The sequence below is a fragment of the Folsomia candida genome, unplaced genomic scaffold (genome assembly GCF_002217175.1).
Source record: "Folsomia candida strain VU population unplaced genomic scaffold, ASM221717v1 Fcan01_Sc005, whole genome shotgun sequence".
NCBI classification, from domain to species: Eukaryota; Metazoa; Arthropoda; class Collembola; order Entomobryomorpha; family Isotomidae; genus Folsomia; species Folsomia candida.
The window spans coordinates 879,375-907,191 of NW_019091197.1; the positions used below are offsets into that span (position 1 = coordinate 879,375).

The window sequence follows — 27,817 nt, forward strand, 5'->3', positions numbered from 1 at the left end:
TTTGGGTTGAGTCGACTCTACGTAAAAATTTGGATGGCTGTCTCCATAACAAATGAGGTTAGATATTCATAAATAAATACATTCTTAGAAATCTAGCATGTATAGATTTCTAGGTGTTAAAGTTGTTACCGTTTGGTATTAAAGTTATACCGGTCCACAAAAATGTGCTACATGTTAGGTAGAATTTTAATACCAAGCTATCACTCACGATAATCTTTATCAATACCACTTTTTGTTGAAGAGTCATACACATATGAATACCGTTCGGTAATATTTTTACACCGGATTTCTAAGAGTGTAGTAACGTTTTAGTGTCAAAGCTATTTACAAGAATTATATATTACTAACAGGAATGTAAAGTAGCATCCCTACTGAAATTGGAGGATTTAAGGATGAAATTTGGTCCATGTGAAACTGATGACTATTCTTATGAGGTAGTTTACATCCAAAACTTGAAATTATATAGCTTATTTACTAAAAGTTTTTTCATATTTTCAGCTACGGGAAATTTACAATTTGCTTACAAGTCATCCTACAGAAATGTCTTTTAATAATTACGTGAAATTGAACAACACTTTAATTTTAGGGGTAAGGCATTTCTCATGGAACTAACTAGTAAATAGATAAAAATTAAGGTATTGTTAAGTAATACTGAATTTGATTGAATTTAGGTTTTTCAGCAAATCTTCACGTATTTCATTATCTTAATGCAGTTTCGGCGATAAATTTAATTTACATGTGTGTGTATTTTCGTCATGACATCAGTAATCATTTGGACTGATTATTTATGTAGAATGGGCATACTCACGACAATGTTTAGTTTATGTAGCTTAGCACCGAAACTCATTTAGAAAATTTACAAGTCTCCAAAAATGTATGACATTCGCAAAATAGACAGGTTGAGCAAGAGTACATGATTGTATTTTGCGATTGTAAACACAGCGGGAAAATCAAAATTAGTCAAACTTTTAGTCAAACTCAGGATTACAAATCTCCGTCTCCAGGTAGCATTGTATTGTACTCATATACCCAACTTGCAGGAATTTCAAATCTGCCGCCGGAAATTAATGAGAATTACAATCCTCCCATCAAATATTCTTGCTCAACCTCAAGAACATACAATCATAGATTGTGATTGTGATTCTAGCTACAATCATTTTTTTTACAATATTGTACTCTTGCTCAACCTGTCTAATATGTATGACTTCGCATACCTCAAATCTGTTGATGAGAACAACAATTTTCACCTTGTTTCCATGGATTTCTGTAATTTCCCTAGATATTTATGGTGACATGGTGAGGACGAGTTTGCGATAAAACCGGAAAATTGGGGTAAAAAAATGGTCCCCCAACGACAAAGGTTCCTCACAGTATGCAATTTTCTTATTCATATGCGTTTACTAAATACAGCATTATTTGTAACATTTAATACTTCTTTATTTTGTAAGTTAAGCACCATTGCGCGTAACCATATCGTTCATGTTTAACATTAAAAATATAAAGAATAACAACAAAAACAATTACAAACTAATTTATCGTCGCCGTTTATCCAAGTATTTAATTAATTCTTGTCCACACTCTAATTTCTTCTGGTTTGTATCTGAATTCGACGGCTTCGTAGTGACGATCTTTTTCCTTGACTTCCTTCCACGTCATTCCGCTGTACAGTTGAGATGGCTCCTTCTGGTTAGGCAGCTGCATGTACACGAATCCAATGGGCACTAAAATTTAAAACGGTTTTAGGTATTATAATTCGGTCACAAATGCCATTGCCAGTGCAAAATTAGTTTGACAACATTATAATCTATCACTGAGCAGTAACAAATTTGAATTTAGCGGTAAACAAGTATTGACATCTTAGATCAAATTACGAACAACTGCGTATTGATCTACCCTGTTTGAAATCTTGTATCAGGCTGGTATTTATTTCTCGTTGTGAAAGTTGCTACCGCTTGGTATCGAAATCATTTGACACTGGTACGGTAAAACTTTAATACCGAGGAATTACTACAGGGTATTACTTATCAACACCACTTTGTTAAATTCATATATGAATACCGCGTGGTATTATTTTAATACTGGATTTCTAAGAGTGTAATGTTGGCATATTGTTTTGAATTTTTGCAAAATTAAGAAACTTGATTTTTGGCAAAATTTTGCAAACTTATTGGAAATATAGTTTTTACTCATATTGAGAAATTTAAAAAGTACCTGATGGTATCTTTGCTATCGCGAAATTTCGCGACAACTCTTGCATATTCCATCGCACCGCGTCCAACTGCATGTTCACGGTGGTAATGTTAGACGACATCTTAAGAACAGTTATCATCTCGTCTTTCAAATCGTTGAGCTCATTGATCAAGTAGGATTCCAGGGTTGCGACGCGTTTAACCAGCCAGTCCGTGTTTGAGGTGGCCACATTGTTTACGATGGCCTTACGCGGGGGTTGGATGTTGTTATCGCCGTAAAATTTGGCACCTTTATCGCCGGAAATTGTGCAGACTGGTGAAAAAGAGACATATTAGGGTAACAATTTGAAAATGTATACAGAAAAATGTGCAGATCTTTCGTGTGAGTCAATTCATGCTGTGCCTGGCAACCATATAAAATCCGCAAAATTTTTTAAACTTGTAAACTTTTTCAAAATTTTCCGAAAATTTCTAAGGAAAATTGGTTTAGTAATTTTTGTTAACTTGCTCAGATCAAGGGCGTCTTCTATTTTGTAAAAGTTTGTAAAATTATTTTACAAAAAGCACGGATTTCAACAGTCTACATATATGCACGCACTGTATTGCAAATATTAGAGCGTTGTGAATATGAAGACTTACCAAAAATTCCCAAAAGTAGTAGGAAAATTGTGCTTGTGGATTGTGATCGCATTTTGTAATGATAAAAGTTCCTGGAAATTCAGGATATATGTATTGAGCTGGCGAAGAACTGTGTCTTTTGGGAATGATGAAACTGTATGATTTCCAACTACTGATACGAATGAGTTTTATAGCAGAATATCTGCCCAGATTTCTATTGACTTAGGCACTATGATACTGATTGATTCAGATGAATTAGTCATACACGAAAAGGGATTCCCCATTGGAAACAATAAGCTCACAATCAGTTCATTAATACAAGTATTAAGAAGTGTGTCAGATTAGAAATTTTACACAAATTTGATGGAACATGAGGCATATTTTTGGAAGTAAAACTTCCTGGGTTTTTGGGAACCACTTTCATTTTCCAGTACACTATTGCGTAATACGACAAACGCTACATACATACATACATACATACATACATATGTAAATGTGAATTAATCTTGCTGTGAGTTGAGGAATATTTAAGCCAACGTTGCATACAAATAAAAATACACCTGTAGCATACATACTTCCTGGAATAAATTAATAAATTATGTGTTATTTAATAATCCATATCATGTTGAGGATTCATGTATATGTACGTATGTATAGCACATTTGTTTCGCTGTCTAAATTCATTTTAAAATGAAATTGCGGCCAGGTAATCTACGTTTACAAATATTTTATGTGCTCCAAATTTTAGCGAGTTAAGAAGACAGTAGTTTCGTGTGAGGTATGACAGGTACAAGTTTATAGTTAAAACCTGGTCCTCCCAGGTACATATGTACTTATGTAGGTTTAAGTTTAAGACTACTGCAACTCTTTAAAAGCGATAAGCAGATTATTTAAAAATTTATTGATATTTATTTTCTCCTAATTTTAAGAAATTTGTAATTGACATTATTTTCGTAAGCTGTTGTCCATGAAAAATGCTTGGCTACACTCTTAGCAAAATGGTATTGAATCACCACCAAACGGAGTGCATAGTGCATATATGACTTCACCGGAGCGGTGATAACGGGCAACACCGCATAGTGAAAAATATACACCGTTGTGGTGATGAAAACTCACCAATCAAACTATTACCAACCCGGGGAGAAATTATCACCAAATTGATACCATCACGGATTGTATATGTGTGACTTCACCACTTTGCTCAGAGTGTATGACAAAAAATATACTCGTCAACCATGTAAATACTCAAGCAATTGATGACTCATTATGAGAGCATATTAAATATGTACATACGGTACATACAAATACACCATATCATTGTACATACAAATACATATGCACTTCTAAAGTATATGTAGATTCTATACAAACCAGTAACCAGTATTTATAAAAATGGCAAGCATTTATGTATGTACATTTTAAGAAACGTCACTTCGGAAATTTTGAATTTTATAACCTACTTATATTCATCACGAAAAAAATCCCTTTCCCTTACTTCACTCTCTCCTCAATACACTCGTCCTCTCCACGGACAACAATGCGGATACCGTTTAACTCAAAATGACCCCGTAATACCACAACTTTGTCCACCTCTTACACATGCAAATATTGTACCCATTAATCCCCCCGTAAAACTGGAGCATCCTCATCGCCTTCAACCTCCTCCTCAAATACTTCTTGTCCACACTCCTCCCCACCAAATATTTCCACCGGGCATACATTTCCCCACAATTTTCGTACACGTCCACCAACATGGGAAGCATGACCCCGATCAGAACCACGACTAGGACTGACGCTATCGGAAAGAAGGCGAAGAACGGGAGCGGAACGATCCCATGCATTTTCAGCGTCACAAAATTCATCAAGACGGATAGTATGATTCCGAGGAACATAAAAATCGCAGTTCTCGGCGCCGTGAACTCGGCTGTTGCTGTCATGATGACCTGAAGAGTTTGATATCTGGCGAGATAAGTGTCAATGGCAGATCGGGAAATTCTGGTCATATAAAGTTTTTCTGTGGCTTTGGATAAGTTGGAGATAAGCGTCAGGATTAGATGAGTTGCAAGCGTGGTCGTTACAGCATAGAAGGACAAGATACGGTTCCTTTTGACGAGTGGGGCCACGACGGAGAAACGGAGGGCGGAAAGGGCATAGGTCACTGGGGGTGGGGCCAGGTTGGAGGGGATGAGGAGATTGTGTAAGGTTTGGGTGAAGGGGTCCAGCCCAAAGTAGGCGATGAAGGGGTACATGAAATATGGGAAGATGGCAAACATAGCAACCGTGAGGTTCAAGATTATCCAGAGGGGGTCGAGTTGAAATTCGGTAAAAATTTGACCAAACTCTGGAATAGGAAAATATGCAAAAAAATCAGACTTGCGGTTAGGAGGAAAATTCGTATCGCCCTTGTTGATATTGTTTATTCGTAAAAAAACTCGCCAAACCAACTTATTCTTGGCAAGTTTCTTAACGGCTGGTTTTAAACAAGGTTTATGCACACTACTGTCAGTCAGCCAATATTAATAGTCTCAATTCCTTGGAAAATTGCTGAGAGATTATTTTGCTTTTGAAATAATATAAAATAATCTACCAGGAAACCTTTCAGATTTTTTTAGACTGTTAATATTGGCTGAACAAAAATAGATAAAAAATTATATTTAACGGGTAGTTTCGATTTTAACATTTTCGACGTTATATAGATATATTTTGGGGAATTTGATATTCCGAATTGTCGAAAATATTTACCCCCAGTTTCAAAATTTACTAAAAAATTCTCATGTCCTAAAAATCCTAAAAATACACTCACCTATTTTCTTCACTTGAGCTACACAATCATGGGACGAATGTGAACAGTCTTCCGCATAAAAGAGGTACAAAATTTCCAACGAAATTGCATACGTGACTAAACAAAGGAATACCATGGTCAGGACAATGTTCGAAAATTCAAGTCGTGCCACTCCAAACAGTTGACAACCAAGTAGCACAACGCAGAAAATAAAGACGCTCCCCATTCCCCCAAAGACGGATAGAATCCATGGAATCAATTTCTTTGAGACTTTGTTACACACCAATTTCCCAGATTTCTTATCCCATTCAAGTGGACAGGGGTACAGGTAGGAAAACGAGGTATCAAAATTTTCTAACGACTTCAACATGAGGCAAGTTACGACCATTTTTTTAAGAAATTAAAAAAATCCAGATATTTATTTCCAGGGAGAAGTTTGTTCTAAATCTCAGGCTTTAACGTTGCACAATAAATCTTAGAGGTATTCATTACGAGTTCATATGTTCGCATCGCAACAAAATTTTGAAAAAAAACGCGAACCAAACTGTGTAGCCTTGGGGATGCGCAAGTTTCAAATGAATTTTCAGGAAGAAATTTTTTTTGTGAACTTTGTTTTTTTTAACCTTTAACCATATACGACCTCGTATTATGAAAATGCCCAAAATTTCTTACAAGCACTTGATCCTTTTTTAAATTTTTTTTCGCAAGTTTTAAGGAAAACTGGGAATGGCTTGGTGGAACGATGTGGTATGGAAAAGTTTTCTGAGGAGAGCATGTAAATACATAAATTACTTAATCGAATTCCAATACCGATACCTCGCAGTGGTAAAATGTTCGAGATATATCATCCCCTATTTCTGAGTATTTAGTTCGAAATGTATTATAAGTCAGTATGTACATAAATTGCAGGAATCCACTTTTCTCTAATTACCTATTTTGAAAAGTATTTATTGTGGTATGATATAATCATGCCAATGTAAATTGGCATCGCAATTTGTTTTCCGAAGCATAGAACTTAGCTTGCACATATGTACGTATGTATGTATGAGTACATATTTACCAATAATTTTTTAATTACCATGAAGAGTTAAAAATTAATATAATGTCTACATATTCCAAAATGTTTGGTTTAAAATTTGGCATTTTTTTATTTCAAAACTTTACAAGTTTACATTTGGCGATTTCGATAATTAGCAACGAGGTAAATAAGTATTTAGGGTGACCATGAAAAATTTCGCCCCGAAATATTTATGTAAATAGTTTACGATACCAGAAATAAATTAGAGAAAAACGATGCCTTCTGACCAACAAACTTTGCCAAAATCAGTAACACATAAACGGTAGTCAGTAATACATAAACATGTAACCGAATTGGTTTTCTGGCACATAAACAATTTCAAATTTATTAAATAACAAATCAAAAAAGATGACTTAACACATTACTAACAAATCAGACAAGATATTTATATTTTTAATAAATTTCTCATTTCCTAGCACTTGATGGAGGATCGGTAAATACGTCCTGCATTTGTGCCTGTATCTGGACTCGGAACGTTCCCACTGCGCGACTCATCCTCGTCATATTTTCCCGCTGCTGCGCCAAATCGTACGGAACGGCGTTGGATGACGACAGCGCCATGTCGCGAGCCCATTGGTCAGGGTTTTCCCCGATGTAGGCAAACGTCCAATTTCCGAGGGCTTCCTTCTCCGCCATTTTTGTTTTTATCTGGGATGAAGAGAAATTTTTGGATGCGTTCTCTTGTCCATCTGCATAATTTAGTGTGCAATTTCATAATTGCAAGATTATTTTGCAAACTTTTTTTTCGCAAAATCTTACCCGTCATGATGAGTACTAGGACACGTTCGCCCTCATTAAGGGCGGCTTCCCCTATCCTAATTCCCTCTCCAACGGCATCGTACAACGCCGTGTTTCCGCCAGGTTTGTAATTATCGGTGCTTAACTCGGGCACGTTTTCGAGACTGCGGGCATCATGCACTTTAGTAACGATGTGGTTGAATTTTATTAAAATAAGGCGAGCCTGAAAATGAGAGAAAGATATGTCATTTTCGAAGTTATGAAAATTATTGTTAAATTGATAGTAAATACTGAACAAAATCATGCCAAGTTGGGGAGATATTATCAAATTATTCACATATCTCGCAAATTGAGCAAAACTTTAAAAGTTTTGATCAATTTGCGATTTCGTTTTCGCGATTTCAGTTAAGAGTCACATTGAGTTCTCATAGTTTGACACTTTTCAAAATTTACAAACATTCTGATCACTAAAATTTTTAGGTGACTTTGGCCCATTGTCTCATAATAAATTTTTTCCAAAGGTTGATGGTTTCTAACGTCGTGTTAGATATTTTAGTATTCACTAACTCATAGCATAGGCATTTGTACATATTTAGCAAGGAAAAGATATGTAAGGAGTACAATTTCCTGCTAAATTATGACTGTCACCCAATCAGCAGTATTACACAGTGGCTGCGGAAGTGTAGGACACAGGGACAATGTCCCCACGGTTATTTGATCCCCCTATCATTTGCCCATGTTATACACATATCAATAAACCTCTCCCTCCCCTATTCTACAATGTCCCCAGATGTCCCCACGGCTTCCACTGGCCACTTTTATTACATATTTATATGTATATGCAAAAGAATTGAGCGTAACCAAATTATTTAGAGAGAGGTGTATACATACATATGTAATTATACCTGGGATTTTGAAAATTGTATATTTTCCTCTGAATAAAATTTCATACCTCATCATTTTCACAGGCTTTCTTCTGTTCCTCAAGAAATGAATTGTACCCCCCGATCACGTCCCCTTTTTGCGCCTGCATGGACCCACTCTCATCCAAGATAACAATTATTAACGTTTTCGTCTTTATCTGAGACACAACTTCCGGCGAGGAAGTCAAATTCTCTTCAATTCCAGTTTTTACTCCTGCATGGTCTCCTTTTTCGGTTTCCTCCTCGACAAAGACGAATGACTCGTCATCCGTGGTTTTAGTTTTCTTGGCGATTTGAGATGGTGAGAGATCAGTAGAATCACGCTTATCATCCTTACCGGACATTTTGGTAGAATTTTATCTAAATAAAAATTTTCGAAATTTTATTATGTATGTATTTGCAGAGAACGTTTAGTCTCTAAACGTTTAAAACTTACAATTTACCTGATTCTATGAAACTATCGTATCAAAATTCTATTACTGGACGGGAATTAAATAAATCGAGAATGTATGTATCAAATTTTTAGCAAGCTGCGACTCGGTCGGTATGATAAAGCAGAATGAATTTGCAAGCAGGACGTTTACGAGATAAATATGTATGTGTGTTGGCCCGATGAGTGAGTGATGCTGATGAGAATCTGACCCGTGTTACAGTATTGTCGTTTTTTGCGAAAATGAATCTCATGTGTGATAAAAGTTTGTTTCATGAGTTTAGTGATACATACACAAGTAAGCGTTACGTGGAACATAAAACGTTCACCTCGTTCTGCTTAAGTTGAGTCATGAAGAACGGATTCATACAGATACTTATGTGCATATTCAGCTCTTGGCAATTGTGATAGTGTGTCATATGCAAACTTCGGTCGGTGTGTTTCTAAAGTACAATGGATTTTCTGTATACACGTATGTACATACATAGGTTCGATTGTGAAATTACTACAACATTACATACAACGATCAATATTAATCTTGTATTAAGTATTACTGTAACAGAATAGTGATAAAATTTTAAATTAAGACGTTTGGAAAATAATTACTTGCAATGTTTAGAAGTGATGTTTCAACGAGTAGAATTACACTAAGGACATATGTACATACGTATATGTACCCATGTGCTTGGGTGGAGTTTTTATAATTATATTTTAACCCAAATCCCAAATGGATTCTTACGGAATAGATTAGATGAGAATGATGGTGTATAGTTGAGAGAATTATGCATTGTAAATATTAAATATTTACATTATTCGGGTCTAACAAATGTATTTATAGGATACATAATCTCATGTTGCATAGTATGTGCTTATGTGCTTACATATGTACAGGTACAGATAATACATACACATGTAGCGAAAAAAAGATCCGTTCGAGCCTCCAACTTGGAGAAGAAACTTATTCTGGACAGCGAATTTACATGTGGACACATGTATGTATGTGATGTGTGTATGTATTTTCCAGAGGTGGGCAAGATCAAAGTTTTCGAAGATCAAGATAAAAGATCAAGATCAATTTTTGCGCCCCACAAGATAAAGATAAATCTGCCGAATACTAAAGATAAAAGATCAAGATCAAGATCAAATCCCAGATCAAGATCAAGATCACAAGATCAAATAAATTCCAGATATGTTGTAAATATTTTTTATACATAAAGATAAACCGATAAATACAACTAGGTGTAATGTACGTAGTGTGCACTGTGCACATTACAAATACTAGATAAGTAACGAAAATTGGTTGTCTGACCAATTTTAGTTATTCAAAGCTGACAGCGTCAACGTTATAATTTCGTATAGTTATATAATACATAACGAAACATTTTCTCTGATGTTTTAAGTTGGCCTTATACTTCATTTCTTGGTAAATTAAGTAATAGTTGAAGTATCCGGTCGACGGGCTAATAATATTCGCATTTAGGAAATAGATCGCCGTTTGAAGAACTGGTTCCATTAATTAGTAAAAAAAATTAAATCCCGCACGAGTGTTTTTCGTTTCCTTGAATGTACTTTGAGTACCAAGGTGCTATTTTTAAAAAATATCAATGTTTCAAAATGCTACTTTTCATATTTGGGATTTGATCTTGAACGAAGATCAAGATCAAGATAGAAGATCTTACCGAGCTAGATCAAGATCAAGATCAAGATCAAAAGCTCCAGCCGAAGATCAAGGATCAAGATATTATCTTGATCTTTGATCTTGATCTGCTATCTGAGATAATGATCTTGCCCACCTCTGCTATTTTCATACATATTTTGAGTATTTTTCGAAATATAAATATTTTAGTAGATATTTCGAAGTTTTTTATGTAAAAATATTTGTCTTCATTCATAATTAAGGTTTCCTCAAAATTATATTTCATAAATATAGTAGAAAATTTAAATTGAAGAACATTTTTTATGTGTATGCATATTTTCAGGTTTGTACGTATGTACATATTATGTACATACGTATTTTGCGGAATTTACGTACATACATATCCGCCCTCTGGTCATTATGAATTGAAAATGTATAATGAATCATTCATTAATATTAATGATTGAAAATGTATAATGAATCATTAATATTAATGATTCATTATACAATCAATTCATAATGACTCGAAACTCTCGCATTGAATTTTGTCCGGCGGGATGTTCAAAACCAGGAGTCGAACAAGAGTCAATAAATTCTTACTCAACAGTAAACAAACAATTACAATTTTATTTAATTGTGAGGAGCCAATAAAATGGAAGTGGCAGACGCAATTATTCTTGAACCAGAATGTCGATTCTGCTATCCGTGTCGGAAGCATGTCTGGGGGTCAAGTTGTGGATGTGTTGACGCTGAACTTTATCCCTACTTAGGATTTAAAGAGTACACCGTCTTGCCGTATATCGAAAATCAAAAGGTAAGCGTCAAGCGACTAATTAATTCTTATCTGAATAAATTTATGTAAAATTACGTCACATTTTTACCGCATTTCTTACCAGTACACGTTCGGAAGCAAGTACACCTCGAGGGAGGACCAAGGTGAATTTATCTTTGTCCAGACTACAAAAAATCCCGGAAATCTGGCCGAAATTACCTGTTCAGGTGGAAATTACTGGATCACACCGGCCGACGTAAGATAATTGAGTGTAGTTTATTGCAAAGTAATGGATTAATAACTCATTTGATCCAAATTCTTTTATTTTTAAAATATACAGAAGCGTGTAGTTTTTGTCAATGATCACCAATTGGAGAAAAAGTGTCGCACGAAACTCAACTATGGCGACTAGATAGCTTTACTCGGCAAAGTTCGACCAAGACGTGGAGTTTATCCAGGGATTAAACACCAATTTATTAATCGGCCGGGTCGAGAGATTAAACCACCTGAACGTTTTAATGGATTATTTCTATTTAAAGTAAGATTTCAACCTATGGATTAAGTTGTGGTGAGATGAGTGGACTAATTCATTTTTCATTGTTCATCGTTGTAATTATCAGGAAGGTCATCGTCCCCCCGAACGAGCAGAAGAAGAGCATCCGAACAACCCAGATGATAAGAACAATGTGAACTTCACGCCAGGACAAAATCACCTCGTGAGTTATAAAAAAATGGATTCTTGATACATAGCTAAATTGGTTGTCATTATATCGAGAGTCCGTCTCTTAATACACGCATTGACTAACTGTCCATTATTTTCTGGCAGATCTTATCCCATATTTTTTCTTATTTGCCCTTCAACACTCTCAAAATGGCACGATTAGTATGCAGCAAATGGGACGACGAAGCTGCTCGGATTCTAAAGAAAAAATCCACCGTTTCCTTCAAATTCCGAGACTGGGACGGGGATGACGGCCCAATCGAGTCGACGAAGGTGCTTCGATACGTTAAAGAAATGAAAAACCTGCAACCGCCCAGTTTGAACTTGAACCTCCCGTCTTCCATGATAGAAATTGATCAACAACAAGAATTACTCGTAAAACTCGTCGACGATCTGAATTGGTTACTGTTGGATCGAGGTAATCACATCACCCGGTTGAATTTGGGTGGACCAATCTTTTTAGCATCCGATTACAAGAACAATCTCGGCATTCTTATCAAACTCCAAGGAACCCTTCGTGACTTGGAGTTATCTTGGTTTCTCTGCTCAGAGGATGAATCCAGTGATGGCTATGAATTTCCAACGGAGAACCTCCATCTTAACAAGCTCGAAGGATTTACCTTGTCGGTAAAGTACGATCTCGAACCTCCTATCGCCATCATATCCTCCTGGGCGGCGGCAGTTCAAGGCGTTAAAACCCTCCAACTTAATGGCGAAGATTTTGAATTCGCCAACTGTTTGCTACAATATGAACGACCCTTCCCAAACTTGGAAGCTTTTATTGGCCGATCGATAGGACAAATCGTTCTTGACTTGCTCTTGAAGTTAACTAACCCATTGAAGACGTTGAAACTGAGTAGTTTGCAATCTTTGAAACGCCGAGAGAATTTCGTCAGGTTGGAAAACTTAATCCAAAAGCACGCCGACACATTGGAAGAAATGCACTTCATTTATGACGACCTCCCGCGAGACGAGGCTATGCACCTCCCCATTCTTCCCCGGCTGAGAATTCTTTCCGTCGGATGGAGGCAATTGAGCGACTTGAAGATTACTTTCCCTTCTGGGCATGATAACGACGATGTCCTCGACTATGAGAGGCACCTTCCCAGACTTGAAGCCCTTTCACTATCAATGTTCGCACATCCCCTTATGTCAACTCATTCATGGGAAGGTGAACGCGGCACACTTGAGATTTTTTTCCCAACACGTGACAGCGATGGGGTGCCGATTGTGACGAGATGTGTCACGTTGAGGAAACTTGATCCACGTATCTACGTCATGCATACCACTAGATTACTAACAATGCGATGCCGTGAAGTGTTTATCGCAAATCTTGATGAGACTAACTTTATTTTGTAGTTAAACTAATATTATTAAACAGTTGTTTTGTCATTTTCGATAATGCTCAACATATTTCTCACAATTTGACCTCAAAGTTGAAAAAAATGCTCATTTTCACTGGGCGAGGTCAATCACTTTCATGCCCAACTCGCTCAACTCTTCCAGCCTTCCACTCAACTCACTCCAGTCTGAACTTTTAGGATTTTTTTTGTAATTCGTCTCATTATTTTCATTAAAGGATTATTATTACTCGTTAACAATAATTTATTATTAGAATGGATAGTATTAACTTACTCTGTGTATCAAAAATATTAGTTGTAAAAATCGAAGAATACTTTAGTTATGAGTATAGGGAACCAACGGATGAAGAAATTGTAATTGGCAACCTACTACTTGATAAATTGTGCGAATTAGTACATGACTATGTATTCGTAAAAGATGAGGAATTTACCAACGGTATGCTATTTCGAATTGTTTGATGACCAATTTTTTTTAAACATTATCACGGGTACACTATATTTATTACTTTATAGATGCTGATGAAGTACTTTGTAGTTTGGAACCATACATAGATGAAAATGGTTTAAAGATTGTGGATGACGATGTGAGTATGGAATACAAGAAGAAAGCAGTAGAAATATTCAACAACAACAAGGCCTGGAAATTTCGCACATTTCGGCAACAATTCAAAAATGTTAAACACCATAATTATATAAAGAGATGGAGAGATCAAATCGATATGGGTAAATCGGTTTTATAACTTTATTCATAAATGAGATATGACAAAATGAACTTATTATGAATACAATGATATTAGGTGGTACCAAGTTCACAATAATGCGTGAGATTGAAAACTTTGTTCTTGAACGGTTTCGAGAAGCTAGGACTGGATTTCTTCCTATACACACAATCGACATTAGACGATGGGCTTTAATAAAGGCAAAGGAGTATCCTGGCTTTAATTTTAAAGCTTGCGATACATGGATCAGCACGTTCAAACGACGAAATAGAATTTCATCTAGAAAAGTTCAAAAACTTGTCAAGAGATCAACAGTGAAGGAGATGGACCAAATTCTTCAACAAACAGAAAATTTTCGACACCATATCCAACCACTATTGAATATTTATGAAAAAGAAAATATCTGGAACACGGACCAAACTGGATTTAAGTACGAAATTTTGTCTAATCGAACTTTAACATGGAAAGGAGAAAGAACAACCATCGGGACTGCATTCTCACCGAAGAATAAGGTCACGCATTCGTACACCGTCCAATATATTATTGCCTATAATGGCTCAATTCTTCCTCAGGTGTATGTTTGTTTACAAGTATGTGGACTTTAAATTAATTTCGACTCTGTACTGATAACTAGATTTTTATCTAACATAATTTTAAATAGGAAATAGGTGGAACATTTGGCCCCGTAGTACAAAGAAGTATATTTACTGCCCCAAATTTAGTCATTGCTTCAAGCAAATCAGGAAAATTAAGCAACACTTTAGTAGCGGATTTTTTGGACAGAATGGTCGTGCCACATGCTGAATATAATCAAATTCTTTATATATTGGACAATTGGACTGGACAAACTAATATGCAGTTGTACGACGAAAGGTTTGAAGATAAAGAGACCTTAGACTTCAATCTAAAATTTGTTCCGGAAGGCTGCACGGACCTTTGCCAACCATTGGATACGTATTTTCATCGACAGTTGAAATTTATTGTAAAACAGTTTTACTACTTTGACTCCTTGCATTGTCCTCATGAACAAGAATTGTCAGAATTGTGCACACGTAATGGAATTTTAAAACTCCAGTCATTGGTTCACTTTCTCTTAAGTGCACCAGTGTTTTTACCAATGATTCGTTATTGTTGGTACTCGAGTGGGTTGTGGGCTGATGGTGAAAAACCTAACTTTAAAAATGTCAGTGAAGTTTGTTTTCAATCCAAAGGGACTGATTGTAGCGTATTTGACTGTAATGTTGTTCCATTCATTAGTTGCAGTTGGTGCAAATTTTCTTTTTGTTTTAATCATTTTTATATTAATTATCACATGAGTAGTTGTACTAAAAGTCCATATAATTAATAATCGTTGGCATTTATTGAATTAAAATGTATTGTATTAAAATGTAATAAAGTTTTAAAGAAAGCAAAAGCGAAAAATGCGAGTTGAGTGAGAAAGCGGGCTGAGCGAGAGTGAGCGAGTTGAGCGTGAAAGTGATTGACCTCGCCTTGTGAAAATGAGCATTTTTTTCAACTTTGAGGTCAAATTGTGAGAAATATGTTGAGCATTATCGAAAATGACAAAACAACTGTTTAATAATATTAGCTTAACTACAAAATAAAGTTAGTCTCATCAAGATTGGCGATGAACACTTCACGGCATCGCATTGTAAGTGTTTCGTCGCAAAGCCCGAAGCTCCCTGCCGACTTCCCGCTCACCGACATGTTTCCGAACGTGTGGAATGATTGGATGACGACGCGAAGGAAGGAGGAGGCATCCGACCCATCAGTCAAGGATCCACTATCTGCGACCAGTGCTTGCAGTGGGGACGGAAAAGCGAACTCCGAGACGGTAAAAGGATAACGCGAGTGCCACCAAGTTAAATATGATGAACTTCAATTTGCATAGAAAAAAAACATTCATGTCTTACGACTTTCTGTGTTACCATGCTTTTTATATTATTCATTCGATATGTAGTTTTGATTTGACTTTTTGTTATATGAAATTAATAAAAATGTGTACTCAATGAACAGTTTGGCCTGCAGTATGTGTATCAATTCGTTCATCAGTTTTCCATGCAAGTATGAATTAAAAATTTTGAAATTTAAAAAAAAAACAGCAAAGTGTTCGACTATTGACACATTTATTTAAATTCAACCTGGTTCTAGTAATTGTTAGTAGGATAAAATTATATCATGGCTTCCATCATCGCGTCACTGGACGATGCAGAATTTATGTAGGTGCAAGCCACAGAATATAGATTATAGATTATAGAATATAGACTTGAATGTGCTAGAAGGGAATAGAAATAATTACATTCTTAATTATACCTTTTACATACATATCTACCTGGTAGGTGTGTATGACAAACTATTCTGCAATTTGTACTCATCTTGACGAATGAAACAAAATCGTGGGCAATTTTATTTGAAATTTCATATGAATCTCCCCAAGGAGCCAAATATGCAGTAAATTAGTTAGGTGAAAATATAATTTTTAGCCCAAATTACATAGAAAGTAGATATTACTTTTAAATTGCCAATTGCAGGGTTGGCCAAGATAATTTGACAAGATACAAGATATCAGATACAAGATAAAGATATATCTTGTATCTTGTGTAACGGAGTTTATCTTATCTTTTATCTTGTATCTGAACGTTTCTCAAACAGTATTTTGTATCTTGTATCTTGTATCTGGAGAATTTATTTCGATCAAATTTTATTTGAAATACTAGTCAAGATACAAGATAAATTTTTAGTGAAAAACCGGGAAACTTGCATATTTGGTAGTATTAAAACTTGGAATTATGAAGATTTAAGAACCTCAGTGTAGAGCTTTGCCGAGCCGGACGCAAGGTTCTGTTGTATAACGTCGTAATATTTATTTATCCACAGTAATAAACCCTCGCACGTTGGCAAATGTTGTAATTTGCATTATATTCCTAATTTGTACCACCATTAGACCAACTATTCCAAATTTCAACTGAATATAAGCACTGGTAATTTCAGCTCCATAGAATAATTTCAAAAAATCAGTATGGGTCACCGGCAAGCGCACCAGGTCTATTATGTTATAAGTTAGCCCACACGGATAGACCTGCAGCTCAAAATGCTTAAAAAGTTCCAGTCACCCTCCAGTCACTGTATGTAGACTACGTTCGCCAAGTAATACAGCGACTGGAGGGTGACTGGAAATTTTTAAGCATTTTGAGTATTGCAATCTTAATAACTATGAACATGACAGCTTCCACATTTGTACATGCAGGCCTATCCGTCTGTGTATCTAAGTAAGTATACTCCAAATCTGTGGTCACCGGCACCAGAGATGAAATCCTCATATTTGTTTATAAATTGTAAACAGAGGGTGAGGACTTGCATTATAAATTATAATGCAAGTTATGAGTCTATACCATCATTATTAACAAGTTACTCGGCTACAATACAAAAAATCAGTGGTGCTTCGTTATTTCATGTTTTTTTGCAAGCTCCGAATAATTTATCTTGTATAGGGTGACCATCCGTCCCGGTTTAGCCGGGACATGTCCCGCTTTTCAAAACCTGTCCCGGCGTCCCGAAAATGTCCCGGTTTTTAAAATCTCCGCAAAAAATTAAATTATCTCGCTTTTTCGACAAAATATTGATAAAAAAGTAGATTTTAGCACATAAATACCAGTAACTTGCATGCAATATTTCCTTTATCCTAGTTCTTTCCCTTTCGGTGATGTCTGAATCGCCAAGAACTAGATATTATGGAAAATTTTTTCGCCAAGCACTAGATATTATGGCAAATTTTTTCGCCAAGCACTAGATATTATGGCAAATTTTTTCGCCAAGCACTAGATATTATGGCAAATTTTTTCGCCAAGCACTAGATATTATGGCAAATTTTTTCGCCAAGCACTAGATATTATGGCAAATTTTTTCGCCAAGCACTAGATATTATGGCAAATTTTTTCGCCAAGCACTAGATATTATGGCAAATTTTTTCGCCAAAAAATGTCCCGGTTTTAGTCGGGACAAATATGGTCACCCTAATCTTGTATATCTTGAAAAAATTATTTCAAATAAATATCTTGTATCTTGTATCTGGGATCACAGCAGATAAAATCTATCTTGTATCTTGTATCTTGTGTAACTCTAATTATTTGTATTTAGTATCTTGTATCTTAAGGTTTCGTTCAAATATTTTGTATCTTGTATCTTATATCTTTGAAACAAAGTATCTTGGCCAACCCTGGCCAATTGACACTTTCATTTAAATTTTGAATGAAAACTTGCATGACTCAAAACTCTCGCATTGAATTTTGTCCGGCGGGACGACTAAAACGAGTCAACAAATTCCGCTCAATAGTCAACAAACAGTCGGATATAATACAAATTTTAAACATTATTATTGTGAGAACCCAATAAAAATAAAATGGAAGGGGAAGACGCAATTCTTTTCCAACCACAACGTCGATTCTGCGGTTCATGTCAGAACCAAGTATGGGGGACAAGTTGTGGGTGTGTCACTCCGGAAAATAGTCCGTACATTGGATTTCAAGAATCTGCCGTCTTGCCGTATATCGAAAATCAAAAGGTAAGCGACTAATTCTTACCTTAGTTACTTATTTGAGTGAAGTTATCCAAAACTAGTCATCTTTTTACCGTATTTATTTTACCAGTACACGTTCGGAAGTAAGTACACCTCGAGGGAGGAACAAGGCGAGTTCATCTTTGTGCGGACCAACAAAAATCCCGGAAATCTGGCCGAAATTACATGTTCAAGTGGAAATTGGTGGATCACACCGGCCGGGGTAAGTCTTATGCAATAATTGATTAGTTTAATTGCAAAGTGACTCATTTTAGAATTATTTTATTGATTTTTTTATTTTGAAATATATAGAAACGTGTTGTTTTAGTCAATGATTACCAGTTGGAGAAAAAGTGTCGCACGAAGCTCAATTATGGCGACAAGATATTTTTACTTGGAAAAGATCGACCAAGACGTGGACATGATCCAGAGATTAAACACGAATCTCTTGATGGATTTATTTTTTTCATTTAGTTGATTGGTGGTTGATGATAAGTGGCTAATTTATTTAATTTATTTTCAATTATTAGGAAGTTTACCGTGCCACTGAACATCAAGACCATGGAGAGGATTTTAATATATCAGACGGGAACAAGGTCGACTTGACGCCAGGACAAAATTACCTTGTGAGTTATAAAAATTGATCATCATTTTTATTTTTAATACATGCCTAACTAACCAACTGTTTGGCAGATCTTGTCCCACATTTTTTCCTACCTGCCCTTCAACACTCTCAAAATGGCACGACTAGTATGCACCCAATGGGATGACGAAGCTGCTCGGATTTTAAAGAAAAAATCCATCGTTTCATTCAAATTCCGAGACTGGTATGACCCCCCATTCGAGTCGACGAAGTTGCTTCGATACGTTAAAGAAATGAAAAACCTGCAACCACCCAGTTTGGCTTTGGATCTCCCACCTTGCACGACAGCAAACACAAAACTTGACAATTATCCGAGGACGGCGCGAAGCGCCGGACGACGGATAATTGTAATTATCCGAAGTAATACGGAATCTTGAGGTATTAGCGCCTCACCCACCCACCCGATTTGTTCATTCGAAAATGTGTTTTGGACTGTGAGGTGATATACTAGCCCGGGCATGCATGGCACACTTTTCTTTTTATGTGTTTTATATAGATGGGAGCTGGGCCTTGTCAGGAGACAACTACCAATTGACTAATACCTCAAGATTCCGTATTACTTCGGATAATTACAATTATCCGTCGTCCGGCGCTTCGCGCCGTCCTCGGATAATTATCAATTATAATTTGTGACACAAATTGTGATACAAATAAATAATTGCAATAAGTTTCAATCCATAATGACTCAAAACTAGCCGCGCTGTAGCTCTGCCAACTGACTTTCAGTAGTAGAAGAAGACGTCACCGAAGCTATTTATATATTTTGGATGATTAGTTTAAAACTCTGGCGAATATTTTCCCCGTAAAAGTTTTATTCACAAATTAATTTAGTCTCCCAAATAATTTAGTCGTAAAGGGATTAATTGTTTATTAGTGAACGGCGGGTTTCTTGGCTCGGATCTTGATCGAAACGCCGTCACGGTCTTGGACGATGCTGAATTTGTGTAGGTGCAAGACTCCGTCGGCATATGGCATGTTCAAATCGGGTTGCTAAGAGTACAAATAATTAGATTTGTAATTGTTCCGTTAGTGTTTCAGGTTCAAATAACAATTTGCAAGAAATTGCTAAGAAATTGATTTCTTGCAGCTGCATATTTTGTCCTGCAAGAAATGCAAGGCGCAAGAAACTATTTCTCGCCGCTATAGTGCATAAGGGGCGTCGGTTGATGGCGCAGATTGATATTTCTTGCATTTTATTGCAGTTTCTTGCACCTTACAGTTTTTGCATTTCTTGCCTTACAGTGCAAGAGATGCAGCAAACACTTAAGAAACGAAACAATGCTACATTAAAAATTTGCAAATATTGTGAAATATTCCTCACCCTGTGACAAATTGTGGACTGCAACCACCACCCGGAATGGTGTCGACAATTTCTATTATTCGTTCCAGCATTGTCCTTATCTCTGGTCGAGAACAGCATGCCGTCCTGCCTCTCCAAATAATACTTCAGTCCGGTGCTGTATTGTTCTGAAGAAAATTACAATAATTTCTTACTATGTAGAAGCTCAGTAATTTTGATGAAATAATTTTTCTTACGATTGTATCCGGCTAAATGAAGGCGGTAAAAATTGTCGGCATTTTCCACCTGGAATTTCTCATAGTTCAAGTAAGTCACCGTCCTTCGGCTTCCGTCAGCTTGTAAAAATTCGTAGAGGACTTCTTGGTCGTCATATTTCGTCAGGGCGGCCAAGTTGTCGAGGCCTGTCGAATAAAAAATAAATAAAAATTATGAAAAATCTCGAAAAATTATTGTGGCAAATAAGTATTAACATGGCGTCAATCACAAAAAATTTGATAAACCCCAAACCCAGCAATTTTATCGTATATATTATTCACGCTGGTCCCGTGTAACATTGCGAAATCCATAAATTCTGTAAACTTTCAAATTTTTACAAAATCTTGCAAATATTCCTGAGGATATTAGCTTCTAAATTTTTGCAAATTTGCTCAGCTCAAGGCGTCTCTTTAGTTTGCAAAAGTTTGTAAACTTATTTTACAAATCGCACGAATTTTACAAGGTACTAAGGCCTGCGTGAATTGCCTCATTGTTTTATGACATTATACAATTTTATGGTCAAAATTTATGTCAAAATTCCATTTAAAAATACCCAAATTTTCAAAAACCTCCCCTCACCTAACCAATAATCTCCATTCAAATTTCCAAACCCTTTCGCATACTCTTTCCACGTTCGGTTAAAATCTTCCCGTTCCAGACCGTCGAATCCTCTCCGTTGCACGATCGTCCACCCGCCCCCGTAGGTCGACATGTCGCAGTACACCTCTAGCGGACGGTTCCTGGAAATCGGGTAGATCGTGTAAAAAGTCGAATGGCGTTGGGTTGAGTGCAATTCCTCCATAATTTCGGAGCAATCTTTCGGCCTGAAGTCGCCCCCGACATCGCTGACACCCGCGGGGTTGATTATGGTGGGTGGCGTCTTCTGGGGAACCTGGGCTTCGATGGGCTCGTGCTGAGTCTGGTGAACGATTTTGATGGAATTTTGCGGTTTTTGGGTGGAAAATTCCTTAAAAGCGTATTCCAGCGATAGGATTCGGGAGGAAAGATGAGACACCTTGTTCTCCAGGATGGCCACACGGTTATCGATGGAGTCGGGGTGTTGAGCTAGGAGTGGGGCGATCAGAGACAGGAGACCCACGAGGAAATAATGGGTTGCCATGGTAACGAACTAATTTAATTGGAGGTTGAGTTGAGACTGAAGCTCGAGAATGGGGTGAATACTTGCTTTATTTTGGGGGTCATTTTGTATGTATGTATATATTGGATTTGCATACAATGCACAATACCCGTATGGACAATGGGTGATGAATAATGGACATGGTAAATCTGTACGTGTGGCGTTAATTAATTTCTTGCAGGTATGGAATCCATATTTTCATGAAGCGAATGTCCGTTCACTTTCAATTTGACGTGAATAAAAAATGAGAAAGTTTTTTTTTGGATCTGTATGAAAAAGCCGAATTGTTATGTATTTCTTTTTGGAAAGCAGAGCTATATATTTGTACATACTGGTCGAAAGAATTGGATAATATTGATGTATGTATTTCGTTTCATTGTCATTCTGGATCTATTGTATTCCAAATTTGTTGTTATTTAGTATGAAATAATTCAATTTGTATGCATGTGTGTGTGTAACAGAGATTTGCTCGACTGCATCTGGAATGGAATCGTGTAATCGAATAAACAAGCTTGTTGACATATAGGTAATATGTGCATAAAGGACCGTCAACCGTGCATAAAATAATCGGATGTATGTATTTTTTAGAGAGAATTACAGCATGATGGCACATTTTAAAAGTACTTAATGTTTCGTCAAATGTTCTGAATGATGCATCACATCAAAGTGTCAAGTTCATAGAAATTTACATACATATGTATCGGCCACTCTGGGAAGCTGGATTTATTGAAGCGATTTTTTTTCACAATTTGCATATATGTATTTTCAGAGTTTTGATCGGATTCTATTAAATAGTTCTGCCCGTTCTGTTTTAATGCTTGGATTATATTCAGGTAGTGAATGGTGGAAAGTTTCAAGAAAATCGTATGTACATATGTACGGGTGAACTATTTTTAAACTTCGCAAAAACCCAGACTTTTCGTGACTTATATGGAATTCCGGACTTCGTATACGGGTCACAAATAAGTATATATTGCATACCTCGTCCTACGTCATATTTCTCCCGAATCCCTCCAGCAACTTGGTCCACTACTGCCCGAATTTTACATGCAAATTGTATGTGTATATTTATGTGTATAAAAATTCTCGCCCACATTCGTGCTTTCGGAACACTCTGATGGAACAAGAAGTCCATCTGAGACAAGGTAGAGTAAAGACTGTAAAAAACGGCTGTACAGCCTTTTGACTTTATCATGTAAAATATTCGCATATTCGGTAGACCTGTGTTTACATCTTAAGAAATTGAAACGTCAAGTTACATTAAAGGTTTGACGTATTTAATGAGAATGTAGATCAGAAAATTTCATGGGCAGAAATTTCTCTACAAATATTTCAAAATGTCGGTATGTATTCACTTTCCTGTCTTGATTATACATGCATAAGTAAACTATTTAAATTGTGATTATTAAATTTTAACCCAGATTTTTTAATGCTAGAGAATAACCGGAAACCTGATCCTTGCCATTGCATCGGCCGTTATTGGATCCTCCTTTCAGTGTGGGTACAACATAGGCGTGATCAACGCACCTCACGATGTAAGTCTTCTATACACATGTACATACATTTATGCATATATCATATATGATATATGTACACTATTTTTTATTTTTTATTCCAGCTCATTTCTCAATTCATAAATGGAACCAATTTTGAACGAAGTGGACAGCACATGAAATACCATCAAATTACATTGATTTGGTCGTGGATTACTTCGATTTTTTCACTCGGGGTATTTTTTGGGATTTTATTCACTTGCTTAGTGGCTGACAAACTTGGAAGGTAATTAGCTTAATAAAATGAATAAGCAATATTCTTTGATACGACAAATTGTGAAATTACTTATTGTACAACTTATCGTAAAAGATGTTTATGTAAAAATAGGAAACAAGGATTATTATGGAATAACGTTCTGGTTATAATTGCCGTAATTTTGGAGGGATTTTCCGAAACGTGTGGATCTTATGAGATGCTGATTATAGGTCGTTTCTTATTAGGTGTCAACGCTGGGTAATATTTCATTGTGTAATATTAGGGTATTCGTTACGATAAGCAACGTTCGCAAAGGACAAAGCTTGTAAAATTTGGTAATATGAAATTTCAAAAAAATTCAGAAGACAAAACTGCGGTAAATACTGGAGATTTATTTTACATTTTGTGGAAACATATTTTGCGAACTAAATACAAGCCCTGCAGATGCGCCAATTCGCAAATCGAGTTTGAAGCCAATTTTTTTTGCGGACGTTGCAAACGATGTGAACTCGAAATGAATACCCTGAATATGTATAATAGAAATAGAATTATTAATTAGATTGAATACTGCCCTGGTTCCAATGTACTTGGTTGAAATTTCTCCCGTCCATATTCGAGGTGCAGTTGCCACAATGCATCAGGTAAATATATGTATATGTACATTTTTATGCATGACGGTGGCTTTAATGTGTGAAATGCCACTTATGAAAGTTCTGAAAAAAATTATATCCATGTATTGCACTTTCATTTAAAAAACTGGTGTTTCCTATGGTTTCAAGTTGGTCGTGATCATTTCCATTCTCATCTCTCAAATTCTGGGACTGGAAAGCCTTCTTGGAACTGGGGACAAGTGGTCATTCCTCCTGGCTGCCAGCATTATCCCAGCTTTCTTCCAAGTATTTGCTCTTCACGTTTTAGAAATTTTTAGCCCGAGTCAGGGCTTATGGAACCGTCATGTCCGTCCGTCCGTCCGTCCGTCCGTCTGTCCGGCACGATAGAGCTAAAACGGCTGAACCGATTGACTTGAAATTTTTACCATATGCATATTGGACAAAGTTAGGAAACGAGTTCGAAGATGGGCGAAATCGGTCAAGTGGTTGACCAGTGGGGGTCATCTAGGTGGGTGGGGTATTGTGCACCAAAAGTTCAAAATTGTCGTAGAAGGCTGAAATTTGGTACAGAGGTTGCTAATGGCTCCTAATAGATGAAAATGACTAAAAGTTGGAAAAATTTTCATCTTGAGGGACCCTATGGAATGACCCATACCGATTTTTCAAAATCGTTATAACAAGCTGAAATTTGGTAGATAGGTTGCTAATGGGTATTAATAGAAGAATATGACATGAAATTGGTAAAATTCTTATCTGGAGCGACCCTATGGGGTAACCCATACCGATTTTTAGAAATTACTTTAAAAACATGAAATCCGGCACGGTGATACCTAATGGCTTCTCACGAAAGGATATGAAGCTAAAACTGAGCAAATTTTAATCAGAGTGACCCTGGAGGAGTCAGGGACTCTGTCCCTGACTCGGGCTATATGGAGTCTGCACTGTAGGTTTTTAGAAAACGACGCATTAAATATCTCAGTTTAAATAATTAATACCGTTTAAATAGATCTGTACGTTTCCGCTATGCCCAGAGTCGCCCAAATTTACCATGTTGAATCAAGGAAAAGAGGTCGAAGCGCAACGTGGTGAGCATGCAAAAACGTAGAATTTTTGTTGGGTGACCTTATTTGCATATTTTGACGCACTAGAAAGATAAATATGTATATGGAGTTTATCCAAGATGGGACGTCGGTTTCGCTGAAACTGGATACATCGAGATATATGCAAATGATGTAACCCGCAATAATTATTCTGCTATTTAGATAAATTTGCATGCATAGATTTTCAAGTCATTTACCAAACTGCAAAGGATACAAGTTGTAAACTTTACCTCGTATATTTACACATACAGACCTGACCTGGCTCCGAGGAACAATTGAAGTCCACGGAGAACTTGACGAGATGCGTACTGAATATGAACAAATGAGATCTATGCCCACGCTTACCTTAAAAGAAATGCTGTCCAGCCATGCTCTCAGGACGCCACTTATCATCACCTGCATGATGACGTTGGCACAGCAACTTTGTGGGATTAACGCAGTATTATTCTTCTCAACCAAGATCTTCACGTATGAACTACATAAATATGTGCATGGGTCAAAAATGTAAAATTGCCTCGCCATGTGCAAAAAAACTAATTTATGGTTGCCATTTTAAAAAACAGAGCGGCTGGATTAGATGAGAATTCGGCTCGAGGTGCAACACTAGGAATGGGAATATGCAACATAGTAGTAACTCTGGTTTCGGCCGGTATGGTGGAGAAAGTTGGAAGAAGAGGTCTCATGCTGTTCGGACTTTCGGGAATGTTTATGGATATTAGTTTGCTATTTTTCTGCACTTGGTTCAAGGTTTGCTAAAAGTACTTTTTGATGCCGAAATAAAAACATGTGGCATTCAGAGGTCCCGACGATCGTATGCCGCCGACAAATCTGATTTGCTATTCCTTCACCATTGGAACGCCGCGCCGCCGACGCGAAAAATTACCAAAATTGGCGCTGTGGCTGCCGATAAATTGGTCGGGTTTGAATTTTGACAGACATAGACCGGGGCTGAGCGGGGGTAAACTTTCATGATTTTTCGGTGGCACCTGGCACGGCGTCCTCATGTCGAAGGAGTGGAAAGTCATAATTGTTGGCGGCATCGCGCGTCGGCGCGTAAAATGCTACCTACGGCGTCGACCTCTTGTGACCTACGTTATTAATTACAAATGAAATGTAATTCTGCAAAATTCTGGATTAACAGGAAATCAGATGGGTCTCATATGCCAGTGTCTTTCTGGTCATATTTTTTGTCGTAATGTTCGCCTCCGGTCCTGCATCAATTCCGGGCTTCTTGTCTGCTGAGCTATTTGGCCAACGTGCTCGTCCAATGGGAATTAGTATTATTTTGGCGGTCAACTGGATTGCCAATTTAATCGTTGGATCCACCTTCCTGCCGATATTGGTATTGAAAAAGTATAGTTTTTTTTAGATAACTAACAAAATACATATATTTAATTGTGTGCAAATTTTTAGGGGTTGATGGATTCATATGTGTTTTCCCTCTTTGCTGGTCTGTTGGGAATCTTCATTGCGTTCACATATTTCAAAGTTCCCGAAACAAGGGGAAAAACTGTAGAAGAGATCGGTGCCCTCTTCAGACGGCGGGATTCCATGCAATGATGGATATTTGTTGTGAGCTAAATTAGTCCAAAAGTACATTAACAGTTTTGAAAGCCTTCTGATTTATGCTAATAAATTTGCAGCTAAATCATAACTGAAATTAATTTGACTTTGAGAAGAGTGACCGTTCAAATTAGGAACAAGTGCTTTACTAATATTTGTACATACATTATTTGGGATGTAAATAAATATCCGGCTTTGTGCAAATAAAAAATAAATACTGCACCTTATGTTGTATGTGAAAAAATTTAGTCGGCTTTATGTAAAAAAATGTAGACGTGCCATCCTCTTACTTATGCGTGTCACATCGTTTGCATAAATCTCACCATGCCCATTTTCAGCTATACGGGCTTTCCCACAGAATATAGATTCTATCAGAAGAATCGATCTTATGTATTCGAGTGCCGCTTATGGAGGAACGGGGAGAGCCAACCAAATAACTCGGTGTACATTTCGCCCACCTCGGGGAGGCGCCTACGCATCATCATCATCGCCACATTTCCTGGCATCAAAAATGGCATTAAAAAATTAGACGCTTTATAAAATTTAGTCTCACCATTCCCCACGATAAACCGGGCTATTTCAATATCCACAAAATGTACAGTCAAATAAACATGACGCCATAGCTGACTTCTTCTGACAAGCTGACGAACAACTATTTCAAACTGCCCTTTTTTGTCTATCTTTTAAAGTAACGACAAAATAGTTGAGAGAAGGAAAAAAATCGGCTATTAACCCCTGATCACATCTTATTGCAAGGTAATTAATTAATAATTTCAATTAGTTAATCAATTCAGTCATCGGCCCGGCACCATAAATAATCCATCACGGATTTACTAATTGTAAGAATTAGGGGGGCATTAAATTCTGGACCAAGATGGATAACTCGGACATGCACGCGTCTACCAAGGCGATGATGAATCCTTTGGTACGAATTAT

The 27,817-nt window shown here is 36.8% G+C and overlaps 6 protein-coding genes and 1 long non-coding RNA gene across 9 annotated transcripts; 3 read left to right on the forward strand and 4 right to left on the reverse strand.

Annotated features, from left to right (window-relative positions):
• Positions 1 to 1,412: 1,412 nt before the first annotated feature.
• Positions 1,413 to 2,964, reverse strand: LOC110850061. Its single transcript, XM_022097544.2, has 3 exons — positions 2,829 to 2,964; positions 2,212 to 2,502; positions 1,413 to 1,721 (listed from the first exon to the last, which is right to left on the reverse strand). The coding sequence occupies exons 1-3, from the start codon at positions 2,878 to 2,880 to the stop codon at positions 1,558 to 1,560; spliced, it is 507 nt and encodes a 168-aa protein (XP_021953236.1). The 5' UTR covers positions 2,881 to 2,964; the 3' UTR covers positions 1,413 to 1,557.
• Positions 2,965 to 6,960: 3,996 nt separating this feature from the next.
• On the reverse strand, positions 6,961 to 8,993 carry LOC110849889. 2 transcript variants are annotated; one of them, XM_022097360.2, is made up of 4 exons: positions 8,765 to 8,993; positions 8,358 to 8,688; positions 7,427 to 7,628; positions 6,961 to 7,356 (listed from the first exon to the last, which is right to left on the reverse strand). In XM_022097360.2, the coding sequence occupies exons 2-4, from the start codon at positions 8,670 to 8,672 to the stop codon at positions 7,073 to 7,075; spliced, it is 801 nt and encodes a 266-aa protein (XP_021953052.1). In that variant the 5' UTR covers positions 8,673 to 8,688; positions 8,765 to 8,993; the 3' UTR covers positions 6,961 to 7,072. The 2 variants fall into 2 exon arrangements, with proteins under 2 accessions (XP_021953052.1, XP_021953051.1); XM_022097359.2 differs by having other exon boundaries at positions 8,772 to 8,988.
• Positions 8,994 to 10,965: 1,972 nt separating this feature from the next.
• LOC118435775 lies at positions 10,966 to 15,982 on the forward strand. 2 transcript variants are annotated; one of them, XM_035852192.1, is made up of 8 exons: positions 10,966 to 11,208; positions 11,291 to 11,422; positions 11,507 to 11,704; positions 11,787 to 11,882; positions 11,993 to 13,684; positions 13,762 to 13,971; positions 14,046 to 14,557; positions 14,629 to 15,982. In XM_035852192.1, exons 5-8 carry the CDS (start codon positions 13,504 to 13,506, stop codon positions 15,310 to 15,312), a joined length of 1,587 nt encoding a protein of 528 aa, XP_035708085.1. In that variant the 5' UTR covers positions 10,966 to 11,208; positions 11,291 to 11,422; positions 11,507 to 11,704; positions 11,787 to 11,882; positions 11,993 to 13,503; the 3' UTR covers positions 15,313 to 15,982. The 2 variants fall into 2 exon arrangements, with proteins under 2 accessions (XP_035708085.1, XP_035708086.1); XM_035852193.1 differs by having other exon boundaries at positions 11,993 to 15,982.
• Positions 15,983 to 16,073: 91 nt separating this feature from the next.
• On the reverse strand, positions 16,074 to 17,045 carry LOC118435776. The gene is made up of 2 exons (XR_004835006.1): positions 16,773 to 17,045; positions 16,074 to 16,242 (listed from the first exon to the last, which is right to left on the reverse strand). It is a non-coding gene; the product is annotated as an uncharacterized LOC118435776 (long non-coding RNA).
• A 1,126-nt stretch (positions 17,046 to 18,171) lies between these two features.
• Positions 18,172 to 19,856, forward strand: LOC118435690. Its single transcript, XM_035852079.1, has 4 exons — positions 18,172 to 18,528; positions 18,614 to 18,745; positions 18,835 to 19,148; positions 19,216 to 19,856. Exons 1-3 carry the CDS (start codon positions 18,367 to 18,369, stop codon positions 18,994 to 18,996), a joined length of 456 nt encoding a protein of 151 aa, XP_035707972.1. The 5' UTR covers positions 18,172 to 18,366; the 3' UTR covers positions 18,997 to 19,148; positions 19,216 to 19,856.
• A 103-nt stretch (positions 19,857 to 19,959) lies between these two features.
• LOC110849676 (techylectin-5A) lies at positions 19,960 to 21,892 on the reverse strand. Its single transcript, XM_022097109.2, has 4 exons — positions 21,300 to 21,892; positions 20,702 to 20,866; positions 20,487 to 20,632; positions 19,960 to 20,155 (listed from the first exon to the last, which is right to left on the reverse strand). Exons 1-4 carry the CDS (start codon positions 21,838 to 21,840, stop codon positions 20,036 to 20,038), a joined length of 972 nt encoding a protein of 323 aa, XP_021952801.1. The 5' UTR covers positions 21,841 to 21,892; the 3' UTR covers positions 19,960 to 20,035.
• A 1,084-nt stretch (positions 21,893 to 22,976) lies between these two features.
• On the forward strand, positions 22,977 to 27,108 carry LOC110849893 (solute carrier family 2, facilitated glucose transporter member 1). Its single transcript, XM_022097365.2, has 12 exons — positions 22,977 to 23,201; positions 23,295 to 23,393; positions 23,477 to 23,637; positions 23,740 to 23,865; positions 24,167 to 24,248; positions 24,387 to 24,503; positions 25,225 to 25,303; positions 25,570 to 25,786; positions 25,882 to 26,065; positions 26,460 to 26,660; positions 26,732 to 26,890; positions 26,962 to 27,108. The coding sequence occupies exons 1-11, from the start codon at positions 23,196 to 23,198 to the stop codon at positions 26,876 to 26,878; spliced, it is 1,419 nt and encodes a 472-aa protein (XP_021953057.1). The 5' UTR covers positions 22,977 to 23,195; the 3' UTR covers positions 26,879 to 26,890; positions 26,962 to 27,108.
• The last annotated feature ends 709 nt before the right edge of the window (positions 27,109 to 27,817 follow it).

Coding starts and splice junctions, on each gene's coding strand:
- LOC110850061 (XM_022097544.2), bottom strand. CDS start 2,880: ATGCGATCACAATCCACAAGCACAATTTTCCTACTACTTTTGGGAATT. Junction 2,503..2,828: donor ACTACTTTTGGGAATTTTTG/GTAAGTCTTCAT, acceptor CTTTTTCACCAG/TCTGCACAATTTCCGGCGAT. Junction 1,722..2,211: donor GATAGCAAAGATACCATCAG/GTACTTTTTAAA, acceptor TTTAAATTTTAG/TGCCCATTGGATTCGTGTAC.
- LOC110849889 (XM_022097360.2), bottom strand. CDS start 8,672: ATGTCCGGTAAGGATGATAAGCGTGATTCTACTGATCTCTCACCATCT. Junction 7,629..8,357: donor AAGCCTGTGAAAATGATGAG/GTATGAAATTTT, acceptor TCTCATTTTCAG/GCTCGCCTTATTTTAATAAA. Junction 7,357..7,426: donor CCTAGTACTCATCATGACGG/GTAAGATTTTGC, acceptor TAAATTATGCAG/ATGGACAAGAGAACGCATCC.
- LOC118435775 (XM_035852192.1), top strand. CDS start 13,504: ATGGATAGTATTAACTTACTCTGTGTATCAAAAATATTAGTTGTAAAA. Junction 13,972..14,045: donor GAGAGATCAAATCGATATGG/GTAAATCGGTTT, acceptor CAATGATATTAG/GTGGTACCAAGTTCACAATA. Junction 14,558..14,628: donor AGGTGTATGTTTGTTTACAA/GTATGTGGACTT, acceptor AATTTTAAATAG/GAAATAGGTGGAACATTTGG.
- LOC118435690 (XM_035852079.1), top strand. CDS start 18,367: ATGGAAGGGGAAGACGCAATTCTTTTCCAACCACAACGTCGATTCTGC. Junction 18,529..18,613: donor CGTATATCGAAAATCAAAAG/GTAAGCGACTAA, acceptor TTATTTTACCAG/TACACGTTCGGAAGTAAGTA. Junction 18,746..18,834: donor GGTGGATCACACCGGCCGGG/GTAAGTCTTATG, acceptor TGAAATATATAG/AAACGTGTTGTTTTAGTCAA.
- LOC110849676 (XM_022097109.2), bottom strand. CDS start 21,840: ATGGCAACCCATTATTTCCTCGTGGGTCTCCTGTCTCTGATCGCCCCA. Junction 20,633..20,701: donor TCATTTAGCCGGATACAATC/GTAAGAAAAATT, acceptor AATTTTCTTCAG/AACAATACAGCACCGGACTG. Junction 20,156..20,486: donor AGTCCACAATTTGTCACAGG/GTGAGGAATATT, acceptor TTGTACTCTTAG/CAACCCGATTTGAACATGCC.
- LOC110849893 (XM_022097365.2), top strand. Junction 23,866..24,166: donor TTATTAGGTGTCAACGCTGG/GTAATATTTCAT, acceptor ATTATTAATTAG/ATTGAATACTGCCCTGGTTC. Junction 25,304..25,569: donor AGAGGTCGAAGCGCAACGTG/GTGAGCATGCAA, acceptor TTACACATACAG/ACCTGACCTGGCTCCGAGGA.